The sequence below is a fragment of the Macrobrachium rosenbergii genome, chromosome 3 (genome assembly GCF_040412425.1).
Source record: "Macrobrachium rosenbergii isolate ZJJX-2024 chromosome 3, ASM4041242v1, whole genome shotgun sequence".
NCBI classification, from domain to species: Eukaryota; Metazoa; Arthropoda; class Malacostraca; order Decapoda; family Palaemonidae; genus Macrobrachium; species Macrobrachium rosenbergii.
This window is the reverse complement of record NC_089743.1, coordinates 23,214,366-23,228,697: the sequence shown is the minus strand read 5'-3', so window position 1 is coordinate 23,228,697 and position 14,332 is coordinate 23,214,366. Positions and strand designations below refer to the sequence as shown.

Genomic DNA, 14,332 nt, shown 5'->3' with positions numbered 1-14,332 from the left:
TATATATATATATATATATATATATATATATATATATATATATATATATATATATATATATATATACAGGCAGTCCCAGTTTACGATGGGGGTTCCGTTTTTATGCCGCGTCGTAAACTGAAAATCGTCGTAAACCGAAAAAGCGTCAAAAATCCTAAGAAAACCTTACTTTTAATGATTTGGTTGTATTGAAAACGATGTAAACTGCATTTTTATTGAGTTTTTCATAAAAAAAAACCCAAATTTTTATTAATCTGCTGTTTTGGAGCCATATTTCTTCCATCAGATCAGCGTACGACACATCGTAACCCCGGAACATGCGTTGTAAACCGGGAAATAATTTCCTGATGAATGTATTTGAAAAGCGTTGTAACCTTGGGACATCATGTAGGTTATTTGGGGCCTCTGGCCTCATTGTGAACATTATCTCCTCAATATTCAAACTTTCTCACGGAGAGAGAAAAACGCTCTTCCTTCAATCGTTTATTTCCTCTCACAAAAATTCAAAATTCAAACAGCTTGGGGAGAACGTAACAGGTTCCACAGTTCTTTTTATAATTCCCAGTTCAATCAAAAATTCACAATAACGGTACAAACAAGATACAAAACACAATTGGTACATCAATTTACAACTTCAATATAAAAATAGCAAGAAACTCTTGGGACGACACAGCACAGGGAATGGGGAATCAAAGGCGTCACCCTCATAAAGGGGGCAAAACAATAATTGTTTTACAACACAAACACATATATACCTGATTAAACACACTCCACAATTGTCATATAAGTAAAGTTTGCAATACTCAATAAATCTTAAATTTCACATATTAATACAATGTAAACAAACAGGGAGCGTTCTTTGATTACATTTTGAGAGCGTTCTTTTGGACAAAAAACATACATTTAACACATCATAAGCCGGACCCATCATAAACCGGGGACTGCCTATATATATCATTTCCATATTAATTACCATGATTATTTTGCAATAAATATATATATATATATATATATATATATATATATATATGTGTGTGTGTGTGTGTGTGTGTGTGTGTGTGTGTGTGTCTGTGTGTATGTATGTTTCATATTCACCATCAGTGATATATTTTAAACTTCCATGCTTCAGCCAAATGGCACATCACTCTGGCATTGGAAATACTGACTGACCAGTATGAATGACCTAATAATATCATTTATATTCATTTTTGGCAGAGTAACCAAATCTGCTCTACCCCCAAGAAAAACAATCCTTACCCCAATGATCTTCAAAATGCTCCACTTCTAAAATGTTCCATGTTCTCTCTTATATTCTTTTGCCGTCTTACGTATCAAGTTATTTTTTACGTCAAGTTTAAATAGGTATAAGTATCTGGTCATCCTTCATTATTAGTATTATCAAGCCTTTATGGACCTAACTGACTGTATGCAAAATCACTAGCTTTCATAAATCTGCTTCGTTTGATTACTTTTTATAGATAGTTATAACTAATTATTTTATTTTCATGTTCGTAACCCGTTTTACTAAATTATATGCATCACTTGGTAAATTTGCCTTGGTGAAATCATCTGCTAGTCCATAAATACTGAAGTCATTCATGGTGAAAACATCAATGTCAGAAATACCTAAAATTTTGCAAATATTTGTGTAGTATTTTACCATATAAACATACTCATTAGTTATGGAACGCTCTCTCTGTCTCTTTCTCTCTCACACACACGCGCGCTCGCGCAAATATCCAAAAATGCACCAAGAGCCCTTACTAACTCACTTAATCAATTAGCACATATAATTTAGTTTTACAAAGTCATGAAAGAGTGCTTGCTGATGACGACCATGAAACCAGTTTTCTGAGATTGCGACAATAAAGAAAATGGAGAATGAATGACTGACTCGTTTATTTGGAGAATGAATGACTGACTCGTTTATTTATACCAGCCCTCCCCGTCATGAGCTATCAAATTTCCTTTTGTTTTAAGGCAAGCTAAATAATGGAGGGTGCGATTTTTGCTTTAAAGGAAATAGAATGAGTTCTTATAAACTTGTGCAATTAATCATCTGTAAAAAACAATAGTAAGAGAAAAATGTGTTTCTTCCCTTATGGGCTATATATATATATATATATATATATATATATATATATATATATATATATATATATATATATATATATATATATATACCTATTAGATGAAGTCACTTTACCTTAAAATTTGAATGGAGTTACATAAGGATAAGTGTATTTCTCCTGACTGGGATAGTTTAGTCAACCAAAAAGGGATGATTCAGAATGAACCCTGATAAGAGTATCATGAGATTTTATACTCAGAACTATATATATATATATATATATATATATATATATATATATATATATATATATATATATATATATATATATATACAAACATACACATATTTGCAAAAATCCCTTTGGGCTTTTCCTGCATTTTTTTTTCCATTATACCGTATGTATGGACGGTAGTAAGGAGAGACTGTAATATGTTGGTTTCTACAGCATGTAGCACATTTCTTGAGATGGCACGCCATAACATTTACATACTTTCAGCTTGCCATGAATACAGGTTTTTATATCCTCAGTTGTCAGATTTATCGCACAGCGTTTTTGTAGCAGACAACGCTCACACACTAATTGGAGGTTTAGTTCCAGTTTAGAGTTATAAGATCTATCCACATCACGGTTATTTTTATTGGTTTCCGTTTCGTCAAGTACTTTTCCATTAATGCTTGTGATTACACTTCAATAAAAGTGAAGTGGTTTTTATCAAACTTTTTCTTGTTGCAATTTTTACCCCACCTTTCAGAAGACATCCTTTGTGGTGGCCTTACCAGATTTCAGAATCGCGACTTGTTGGTTAAACTAATTTCGGATATTAGTATTGCTTGGTTACATTACCAAAACCTACCAACAAGCATCAGTAACACGAAAGCTCGTTAAAGAACGCTACCTATCAAGAGAAAAAACGAACATTAAGAGGTTTAGTCATTTCCTGTACGATTGATACTAAGCAGGAAAGTTGGCAGATAAGATATGCATTGAGTGAATTGTGGAAGTTCTTACATTTAGTCTTCGTGGTCTTAGATTAGAGACTGTACTTCGAACATCCCAAAGATAAAGTATGGAGGTTTGCCTTGTCTCTTTTCAACCACCACTTATTCCTTCTCTGTTTTCCAACTGGTGTCCGACCACAGCCACTTAAAAATGCTCTGTCCTAGTGTCAGGAGATTAAATAAACAGGTTATTCTACTTTTACGTATTTTTAAAAAAACAAATGGTTCATGTATATTAAATTCATCTAAAATCATCTGGTTGTTGAGTTGTGCTGGTGGTATTTTTTTCTTCTTGAATAATGAGTTTAGTTGCGATGTGCTTTTTCCCTGTTCACATTCTTATGTTGGTTTTGTATTTGTTTTCATTTTACTGTATTTGTCTCAAGATTCGAGTAGATGAGCACCTTTTAAATAACTTCGCTCACCTTTTGTGTGTACTGGCTTCATCGAAATATCTCCTAAGTGCGAAAACTCGCGTCGTGAACTTTTGGTTTTGATCCTCGTTTATCTTACACATTTTCGTATTTATTTGTGTTTTGGGATTTAATCCAACATCCTTCTATGTCTGACATTATACGTCTTGGTTTTTTTATTGTTCTTTCGCCGTGGTTGGTCTTTTCTAAATGGAATAAATGTAAAACGAACAAAAGAAACTTATTGATAGTATTTCCAAAGCCACGCTAGCATAAATTCGTTTTAAATAGTGAGATATGTGATACTTCGGATGATGTCTCCTCGAGCGAAATATTATGACTCGAAAGCTTACGTATTATCGGAAGCAATGAGAAAGAGGAAACTTCCCAACAGCTACAAAAGATAAAGAGATTACACATTTCAAAGAGATAAGGTTACCTTCTTTTGATTCTTCCTTTCCTTTCCCTCATTTCATCAAAGCCCCCTTTTCCTAACTTAACAACCGAACATTACTCAAGTAGTTTTGGTGAATAGAGTTATTCGAGGACTCATCGTTTTATGCATTTAATCGTTTTATGCGTTTCATACTTTCTCGTTGAACGAGTCGATAGAGTTCTCGGCTAGCACTCTGCTAGGCCCGAGTTCGAGTCTCCGGCCGGCTAATGAAGAATTAGAGGAAGTTGTTTCTGGTGATAGAAATTCATTTCTCGTCATAATGTGGTTCGGATTCCACAATAAGCTGTATGTTCCGTTGCTAGGTAACCAGTTGGTTCTTAGCCACGTGAAATAAGTCTAATCCTTCGGGCCAGCCCTAGGAGAGTCGTTAACCAGCTCAGTGGTCTGGTTAAACTAAGGTGTACTTAACTTATGCATTTCATTGTTTGTTTTTATGCATTCGGTAGGTTTTATACAGTTGATTATTCTTTTGGACTCTCCCAGGTGGACCCACATTAACAGTATTGTTGATATCAATAACAGTGACACAGTATCCGGTATGTCAGTCATTTATGCCTTCAGCAACCATTTCTTAGTAGACCGTCAATATTCTGGACAGTTTCCTAATATTCCTTCAGAAATTGACGGTGTTGTGGCTCTTAAGCCATGTTTTCCTCTCTTTTACACACAGGAAGTTCTGTTTCGTTGAAGCTTAACCAGCAGACTAACCTTGTTATCCTGTCGAAAGAATAAGGCCTGCCTGTTGATAATTAACGTAATAAGAACCACCACTTAAACTGCAGATATTGCCTATCAAATAGTTAAGAACTTTGATTTCAGTTAGAGGTCATGATATCCAAATTTCCATTTAAACTCTCGAATGGGTAGAGGAAATCGTGCGGACTCAATTCTAAATTGGGAAAATTGCGCTCACGTGTAGTATGTTTAAACTGGGTCGTATACTGCAACTGGTAATTAATCCGGAATATTGTTCCATTTTGAATGCATAGAAACATGCCCGGAAGATTACTAATCTTATTTTGTTGTTTTTCAGATTTCGTTTTTACTTGAAATAACAAGGTATTTAGAATGACTTAATAGAATACACTCATGCACACACATATATATTCAGGTTAGGCTTCGTTTTCTGAATTCTCTTATTTCCCTCTCTTCAAGATGATGACTCTTCATCTCTCATGGTTAATTGCCACTCTTTCACCTTCCCTTCTTTTATTTTTTCCTATCACGATTGATGAGGGCAGTGGGTTGCTAACTAAATCGGTTTATGCATAAAAAAAAAGTATGACAGCTCCCTATGTCGATTCATTTCAGATCACACTACGGCACCCACGCCCTTCATATCCACCACCGAGGGACCAACAGTTCCCCCAATCGTAGATGGTATCCACAGAACCGTCATCTTCATGCAAAAGCAGACTATTGATGGCCAGGATCTCTTCGTTCGAGGTGGAATCGGCGAGAATCAGCGGCCTGGTAAGGGATGTGTCTGAGTTACGAATCTCACTGCATGATGGGACAGTGCCGCAAAAAGATCAGTAATGTCTGAACTGCATTTCAAGAGCCTATGATCTCTTTGGAATTTCAATACCTTTTATCAATACAGTCGTAATAATGGTCGCCCTGCAATCCATAGGGAATGAGTGTCAAATAGTATCTTCTGAGGTTATCATTCGAAGCTTCCATTTATAGTTACTTTGTATTAAAGGTAGTGAGATCAGACCTAGATCACTTTGGCACCATTAGGTCACCGGTAAACCCGTAATGGTACTCTTTAGTTTGGTAATATTTAAGAATGTTCATTGCAGAAACATTTCAGATTTCTAGATGTGTTTTATTTTGATGATAAGGAATATATGTATGAAATATGTTGAGGTATATATTTGATATCCTGATGTAACTGACATTTTCTTAATACATGCAATTAGTAACTGACTATGTTGCTGTTACATTTTTGCAGTATTGACGCCGCAATATTTCCCATGGTGAGAATGTTTATAATTTCTGAAATATTTTCATCACAGACGTCCGTTGTTAGAGAAAAATATAAAAGAGCATTTAAACTGATCACTCGAACGCCAGTGATAATTCTGATAACAGTTTGATTAATTGTATTAGGGTGATAAAATTCAACTTGGCGATAAGTTTTAGTGACCGGGGCCTTTCAGTACACTTCAGAATGAAGTGTATGTTTTTGTCATGGATAGCTTCTTGACAGTTGTTTCGTGTGATCATAAATCACAAAGATGAGGCAAGATTGGTTTTTCAGATTTAAAGCTGAATGAGTCACTGCTCCATCTGCATAAAGTCCAGTGCCATTTAACAAAAAGTCATTGACCTTAATAAGGGGTTCTGGACCTTTTACCAGCACTTCTGTATCTCCAGGCTGCACCGACGACGTTACCACGGACCCTTGCGCCATCGACATGGAAACGAACTCTTTGGGCGATACTGACCATTACAACAAATACAATTCCTGGCGTGTTGGAGACAACAGGCTAGACTGGGAAGGGGGAGAGCCAGGTCAAGGCACTTACGAGGGTCAAGCTGCTGTCGGGTCTCCACTTGCATGGACAACCAACCAGGCTGGAAACCCCGGATACCAAGAACTCAACCTGTGAGTCAAATGTGGGACCACGTATACCAAAGCTGTTATTTTTTCCATTACCTTTGCTACTTGCTTTCATAATGAACTTGATTGACTGAAGTATCTTTGCAAGCGTGTATGATTTTCGGGTCATCTCAGATGCATCCATTTAGTGCCTTACGCCGGATGTTAACCATGTGACCAATGTTATTGTACCTTTTGTTGTGCCCCAGCCTCTGTGCTGTAGCGTGGTCTTATACAGTTTTGGGTTTGAATTCCTTGCTTGAGGATACACTCCAGCATTCTTTCCCTTTCATTTATTTATTTATTACCATCAAAGTGCTTGTTTTACTTCTCTTTTAGTTCTGATCTTTCAGTATCAAATATGACACATGCAAAACTCTTGTTTAAACTTGCTAGACAACTTCATGGCCTTTCAGCTCGTTCTACCCGTGAGGTTATATGCACACTATTAGTACAAAAATTGACCCTTGACTGTCTACTACTACTAATGGATGTGCTCCAATGAAAAGTACAGAAACTTAAGTGCCAAATTAATGTTATAATTATGATTTTTATTCATTTACTGTTACTGTTACATTTCGGTACTATTTTAATTATAATAAATTTTAATCCGCCTCCAAAGAGGAGAGAGTGGATTTTAAAAGATCCGATGAAAAAGGATTGTTGCCACTGCTTCACGTCTAGATAACGATCGCTAGTCCCCTGAATGTTCACCTTTCTCTTAACCAATTTTACTAATATTAGTACTGATATCAATACATTTACCGGCTGACTTCTCATCATCTATATATGCTATATCTCTAGAAGTTTAGCCGGACTAAAATCAATGAGTAAATGATGATTACCTTCATGACTCACTTGTACTTTTATTGTGAACAGGTGGGGCGAGCACTACTGGATGATAGACACGGACATGAACTGTACTCAGACGGAGAATGGTTGGTTTGAACTGAAGGCCTTCCTAACGAATTCTGGCTCCGGGTGGGAAGGGGATGTAAGTCAGGTAGGTCATTTTGGAAGATTCTTGCTAAGGAAGAGAATATAGAAAGAAATCAAGACCAAAGAGATGAGGAACCCATTGCCCTTGTCTGCGGTAGAAAAGGTAAAAAATAATATAATAGAAGAGCAAGCAGAACTAAGTCCAGAGAAAAGCGATTCATCCACCTCTTCAAGGGAAGGAACTTGTAAGCCTCAGAGAAAATACAAGACGGCAGGGAGTCCCGTAGCTTCGTGATGGATGGAAAATCGCTTGCCAAACCAAGCCTTCTCTCATGGTTTGACGGGTCTTAATTTAGCGCCAAAGAATGAAACAGAATATTGGAAAGCACAACTGTTTCATTGTTGTTATTTTTTAACAGTAGCTAATTTCCTGGGTTTTTCCAAAATGGCTAATCATTGTCAATTAACGTACGTTTGTGTGATATACTTAATATAGTAAGTGTTCACGATGTCTTGTATAAACAATGAAAATGATGAATTAATATTGCAGTTAGTACTCTGTTGGTCGCGAGTTCGTCCGACCGGCCAGTGAAGAACAAGAGGAATTTGTTTCTGGTGATAGAAATTCATTTCTCTATAATTGTTCGGATTCCACAATAAGCTGCAGGTCCCGTTGCTAGGTAACCAATTGGTTCTTGATGTAAAAATAAATCTAATTAAGCTGTTAATTGTTAAACTAAGATTCAATTATGTATGCTATGAAAAAGGAAATATAGAGTATAGGAATGGAAACGTCTCCCAACCCACAACGCCGTTTTTGCCTTCATAACGCTTAGAAACGATATTCTGTGATTTTTTCCTGTAGCGAGTTTTTAGCGAGTCATAAAATATCAACAGTATAGACGTTATTACTCTGGTCAGTTATTAGTTCTTCCTCTCTTTAACTTAACGTATTAAATGTGCAAGTTGCTATTCAGACAGTCACGTTCAGCCGAATCAGCTTCGACCTTTATATGCGCTAAAAAAAAAAAATAAATAAATAAATGGGTAAAGATGATGGTGCTTTATTACTTGCGTCAGGCGTCTTGAACTTTTAGTTTTTTCATGGCCTACTTCAAAGTGTGGCATTTACCAAAGGCTTTTCAGCAGTATTTAATCTGTAAGATTCTGAATGATAAAGAATTATTAATATTATCATAGTGCCTCCCTTTCGCCTTATACTATTATTATTAAATGTGCTCCAGTCGTCATAATAATAATAAGAATATATATATGTATATTATATATATATATATATATATATATATATATATATATATATATATGTATATTATATATATATATTTATAAATATATATATGTATATATATATATATATATATATATATATATATATATATATATATATATATATATATATATATATATATATATGTCACCAGAAAACACATAATAAGAAAAACTTCGTCCTTGGGATTTGAACCTCTTACAAGTGAGACGCCAGGCCATTCATTCACTCTGTGTTGTTACCCTTCCCCGCCCTGCCAAATGGTCTAAGCTGAATTGCACATTATAAGCAGGCAAAATCGCCTCGAATTATATAAGCAGCTAACCTCCTACACCGGGATTTGAATCACTGATCATGATACAACGTCCCAGCACTTTATCCACCACAAATCACAAAAAGCATAAAATGAAAGGAACCAGATATGTTTATACACTTGGAATGATCTTATTATCTATCCTAGGAGCGATTTCCAAAGTATAATGCGCAAGTACCCTCAGAACCCTTGGGAAGGAGAACTGCATACATTTCCTTACTGCTGGTTTGAGGGGATGGGGTGGGGCGATGAAAACCACAGTTGTGGATGTAAGGGGGCCCCTATGATTCAAGATGTATTCACACCAGCATATCTGGGTCTTCTCCTTTTTTGCCTTTTGTGATTGAGTGTCGTCCAGGTATCTCACTATTCAGCAGTTCAAATCGCCAAGGAGTGGGTTGCTCTTATTAGTATTAATAAAAATACTAATAGACCGAATATCCGAGATAATTTAGTAGTCCATTAACGTGTATGTGTGTGTGACACAGCACAGGAGGAGGAAATGACGCATTATGTTACAGAAAGAAAAATTAAAATCACTTCAATACCGTTTCCTATACTTACATTCATTTGTAATATCCGGACCATTATCCTTACTCTGTTTGGTGACTCATCCTAAGATCCTGTTTTGAACATTAAAATGTAGAATGACACACCAACTGTGCTCGCAATAACATTATTAAATCACTACATGGGTGTGTGTGTGAGTGTTTATGGATGTAAGTACATTAGAACACGCCTCATGCAAAAGAAAACGGCATCATTCGTGATTTTAAGTTTTTTCAAAATTCACGGAAGACGAGCTGATTAAAAGAAACTGTGCCTCGAGTTTCATGTTAATTTTCTGTGGCCTTCCATTCGTAAAATGATTCCTGTTATTATTATGAAAATAGTTTTACCAGACCGCTGACCTGCTTATCAGCTCTTACAGGGCTGGCCCGAAGGATTTGTTTTTACTTACATTGTTTTTTTCAATATTTTGTCAATTAAATTACTATTTTTCAAAAAAGTTTATAATTGGATTAATTGCAAATGTTGAAGTTTCTGACAAAATTTCACTGATCGAGTTATTTCCAAAACTTTGTATTCGTTGCTGATTGTACTTAGGACATTCACACAACAAATGTTTAATAAATTAAAATGTTTTAAATTTTTATATTATAATTTATATTAATTTTTTATTTACTAGTGCTATAGCCACACTTAATTTTCTTCGCATTTTGGCTGACAGAAAGAGATAAATGAAGGGATGCGATCGTCACTTCAGGTCGCGGGTAAACGTTTTTAAAATGATGTCAGGAATTGGTACGATGTTTGTGGAACCGGAAACCCTTCTCCCTTGAGCCGAAACCGGTTGCGAAATTTCCGCGCCGAAATTTCCAGCTTTGAAGTGAACGACTTTTTATGTTTTGCAACTGAAATCACACTGATATTACAGCACTCGCTTTGTCTTTGTTGTCTTCTTTCACTTCACTAAGGCATTGCCGGAAGGCTCCCTAACGAGCTGAGCTCGAAATTTGGAATGAACTGGTTACCATTACGACGGCTTTGAAAGCTGGTTATTCACATCTACATTATCACGAAAATATGTCGTAAAAGCGGCTACTTGTGGGGAATTATAGACATTACAGATACATATATTATTAGTAAAAGGGCCCAGCAGATTTATATATATATATATATATATATATATATATATATATATATATATATATATATATATATATATATATATATATATATATATATATATATATATATATATGTATATATATGTATGTATATATATATATATATATATATATATATATATATATATATATATATATATATATATATATATATATATGCTATATGCGAAATCAATAGCTAAAAGTAAATATTCATGGTAATGGGACCGATACAGTAACAGTTATTATAATTGAGATCGTCTGTATAAATAATTGATTTAATGCTACTATTGACGTAACTTGCATGAGTATGTACATGGTTTTTCTGCGGAAGAATGTAGAGAAAGCCCCGATATTTTTATATTCCTGTTAGAACTATTATGGCCCATTCATTCATGAACTCGTAATCTCATCTCGACTGATGACCTGCTAAGCAAAAACCTAACGGTTTCATTGTTGTTTGGGTAAATCTGCTTACAAGGCAACATCTTTTGGAATATTTTAAGTTTCTTGATAATAGTTACATTGCCATTGCTAATGTTTTATGTTTGCAGTATCAAAGGTCTGTTTCTTGACAAGACTTCCATCACCTGAATGGGGGCGAATTCTTTGTATCGGCTCTTGCGTGCTATCAGACCATCATTTCCTGATGCCTAATTCCTCGTTACTCTCTCCACAACTCTTTAGTTGTGGCACACTACTAGTGCAGGTGGAAAACACTGCATTCTGTAGAAAATACATCATCAGTTACCTTCTATACAGACAGTATTACCTGTTTATATTTATCTCTTAATTCCTTTGCCTGTCTTGCATAATTGTTGTATCTATTTTGGTCGTTTTTCTATGCTGCTACTTCCGATTTCATTCCAACTCTTCAGCATAACATAATTCCGTGATGTCAACAGTACCTGTGCACAACTCACATAAACTATCTTCATTTCTACTTCTGTAATTTTCTTTTATTTATAATCAGCATGCTTTATATTGTCTTCATAACAATGACAGCCTCTTTGGTATTTAGTTCTTCAGTGCGCCCTTTTCTGCCATGAACAACTACAAACCTCAGCTTTATAATTCATAATGTCTTTTCTTGTATTATCTTATATTCTCAAGTATATTAATTTTTACCTCCTCTTGAGTTTTTGCTTTCCAAAATTTTTTTCCTCTTTTGCCCAAATTTCACAGTTTTTGCATATTTCTATAAGGCTTTCCATTTTCTTTTGATAAGTGAATTTTACTCTATTATATTATGTGGCAGCATTACCTTTTCATACTTTCTCTTCTCCAATGGCCATATGCATGCCTGTACTATCACTCTCCAGTATAGTGTTGTTACAATTTGTTCGAACTTTCCTGAGATTATTTGCTGCTGAAGTCCTAATGCGTTCATTTCTTTTCCTTTTATGACCCCATTTTTTCCATTCATTTTAATCCTTTGCACTTAGCTTCATTTGTTGTTTAGTTGATTAGAAAAGACACCTGGATTTCTTAGTTTGCATAGACACGCATATTCAAGCATTAATTATTTATTTTCGAATATACATATGCACACATACACATTTACACTAACAAATGTCATGTTTACCATCATCTTTCCGGCAGCTCATCGAAATTTCACTTAATTACCGAGATATAAGGGTGTAGCACATTGAGCTACTGTTACAATATGAACCTGCGACAGGTGTGGAGAAATTCTGCGAACGTCATGTATGTCCAAGCACGTCTTCTTCCTGTTGAGGATTAACAATTGATATGCAATCGATATGAAATTCTCTCTCTCTCTCTCTCTCTCTCTCTCTCTCTCTCTCTCTCTCTCTCTCTCTCTCTCTCTCTCTCTCTCTCTCTCTCCAACACTCACACACCATCTGTCTCTCTCTATCTATATATATATATATATATATATATATATATATATATATATATATATATATATATATATATATATATATATGTGTGTGTGTGTGTGTGTGTGTGTGTGTGTGGTGTGTTTGCGAGTGGGTAGGTAGTTGGGTGTGTGTAATACAAGTGTGTATTTGTGGATGTATACATTATATTATTTGCGATTTCACTTCCTCCAAGGGCAGGAGGAGGGACAGCTGACAAAAGAAACTTCATGCACAGATATGCATGCAATGAAGCAGTAGGATCTTCTTGCAAATGACAAACGGAAGTCAGTGAACGTAATGTTGAGAGCTGTCCATGCCCCACGTCAGTTGACTGGTCCCTTCAACAATGCCTGCAATCTAACCTTCTACAGTTTCATGTTTTATTTATAGTGGTACTTCGTTTCATTCTTACACCTAGGATCCTCTAGAAGATTGGAACGACATTGCGGACAGTTCACTATAATATCAGGCCTATCTTGTACCTCCTTGGAGGGAAAAAATATAATAGAAAACAAGGTGTAGTGCCTAAGCCCGAAGGAAATGATTGCCCTCCCTTTTAATATGCGCACAATAGTTACGTCGATTATTACTGCTCAAGGTGGGCGCGCAAGGTGTTTCCTCATCAGAATCGAATTGTTCTTGTGACCCTTCTAAACCAACAACCTTCACACTGAGGCCTTTGGCATACTGCCCAGGCAATGTCTGTGGAGATGGGTAGTTATCATGGGCTATCCATCCTCTTTTAGATTGGAACAACCTCCTTCAATGTCACTGTAACTCAGAACAACTAAAGAGTGAGGCCACTGTAACTTTTGCCAAGACGTACTCGGAACCATCTCATGCCAGAATCTCATATGCAACTGCACATTTTCCTTCCGAGGAGATCCCTTAGCCCTTGACTAAATAGCCTTCCACAAGGCATCAGAGTCGCGCCCTAACAAGGGGTGCTTGTCGAAAACTGCAATACAAGATAAATTCATTCTGTCCTTAAGCCGAAGCTATGCAACCGGATACATTTCATCATTTTCTATGTGTTTATCTAAGTATTCTCACTCACATAAAATATACTTCCGTATGTGTGGTGCTTTCTATCTTACTCCGGACCAGTCACTGTATTGATCTCATAGCCTGCAGTATCTAACGTAGTCACTTTTCCGTTTCAGAGTAGTAAATGCTCGGGCTCTGCAGGAGGGTCTACCCCCTACACCAGCATTAACCACCTTGGTAGGTGTGGTTTCATCAACGTCTTCACCTTTAACTCTCCTGACTGCCTGATTAACAAATTCCCAGATAACCAGTGGTGATTAAACGTTTTTGAAACATACCTGGTTGTTTCCGTTGCCTGCTTACCAAGAGTTGGGGTGATGAATGTACGAGGTTTCTGAGGAATCCATTTATGGTAGAACAACAAATATTCAATATACCTTGAAAGTTTTTCTTGTCTCTTTTATTACCTTGCCAAAAATCAGGTTGTATAGAGGATTACATTGCATCAAATTAATGACAAAAGTGTTGATAAAAACTGATAATATAAGATATTATTCAAAAGCACATCCAAAGGGTTGTTAGTGTCGTAAATATTGTATTGTGCTTGGACGCCCAGGTTTTCAGTAGAACTCTGCGGGACCCGTATCACATCAGCATTAAAGGTGTAACCTCCAGTGGGTGTACTCTCCTGGATATAG

The 14,332-nt window shown here is 35.9% G+C and overlaps 1 protein-coding gene across 1 annotated transcript in view; it reads left to right on the top strand.

Annotated features, from left to right (window-relative positions):
* Window positions 1–13,971, top strand: part of LOC136850682 (uncharacterized) — a 55,685-nt gene extending 41,714 nt beyond the window's left edge. Inside the window, 4 exon segments of the mRNA XM_067124483.1 lie at window positions 5,255–5,416; window positions 6,326–6,557; window positions 7,431–7,554; window positions 13,811–13,971. Of these exon segments, the coding sequence (XP_066980584.1) occupies window positions 5,255–5,416; window positions 6,326–6,557; window positions 7,431–7,554; window positions 13,811–13,951 (659 nt within the window). The 3' untranslated portion in view covers window positions 13,952–13,971.
* The last annotated feature ends 361 nt before the right edge of the window (window positions 13,972–14,332 follow it).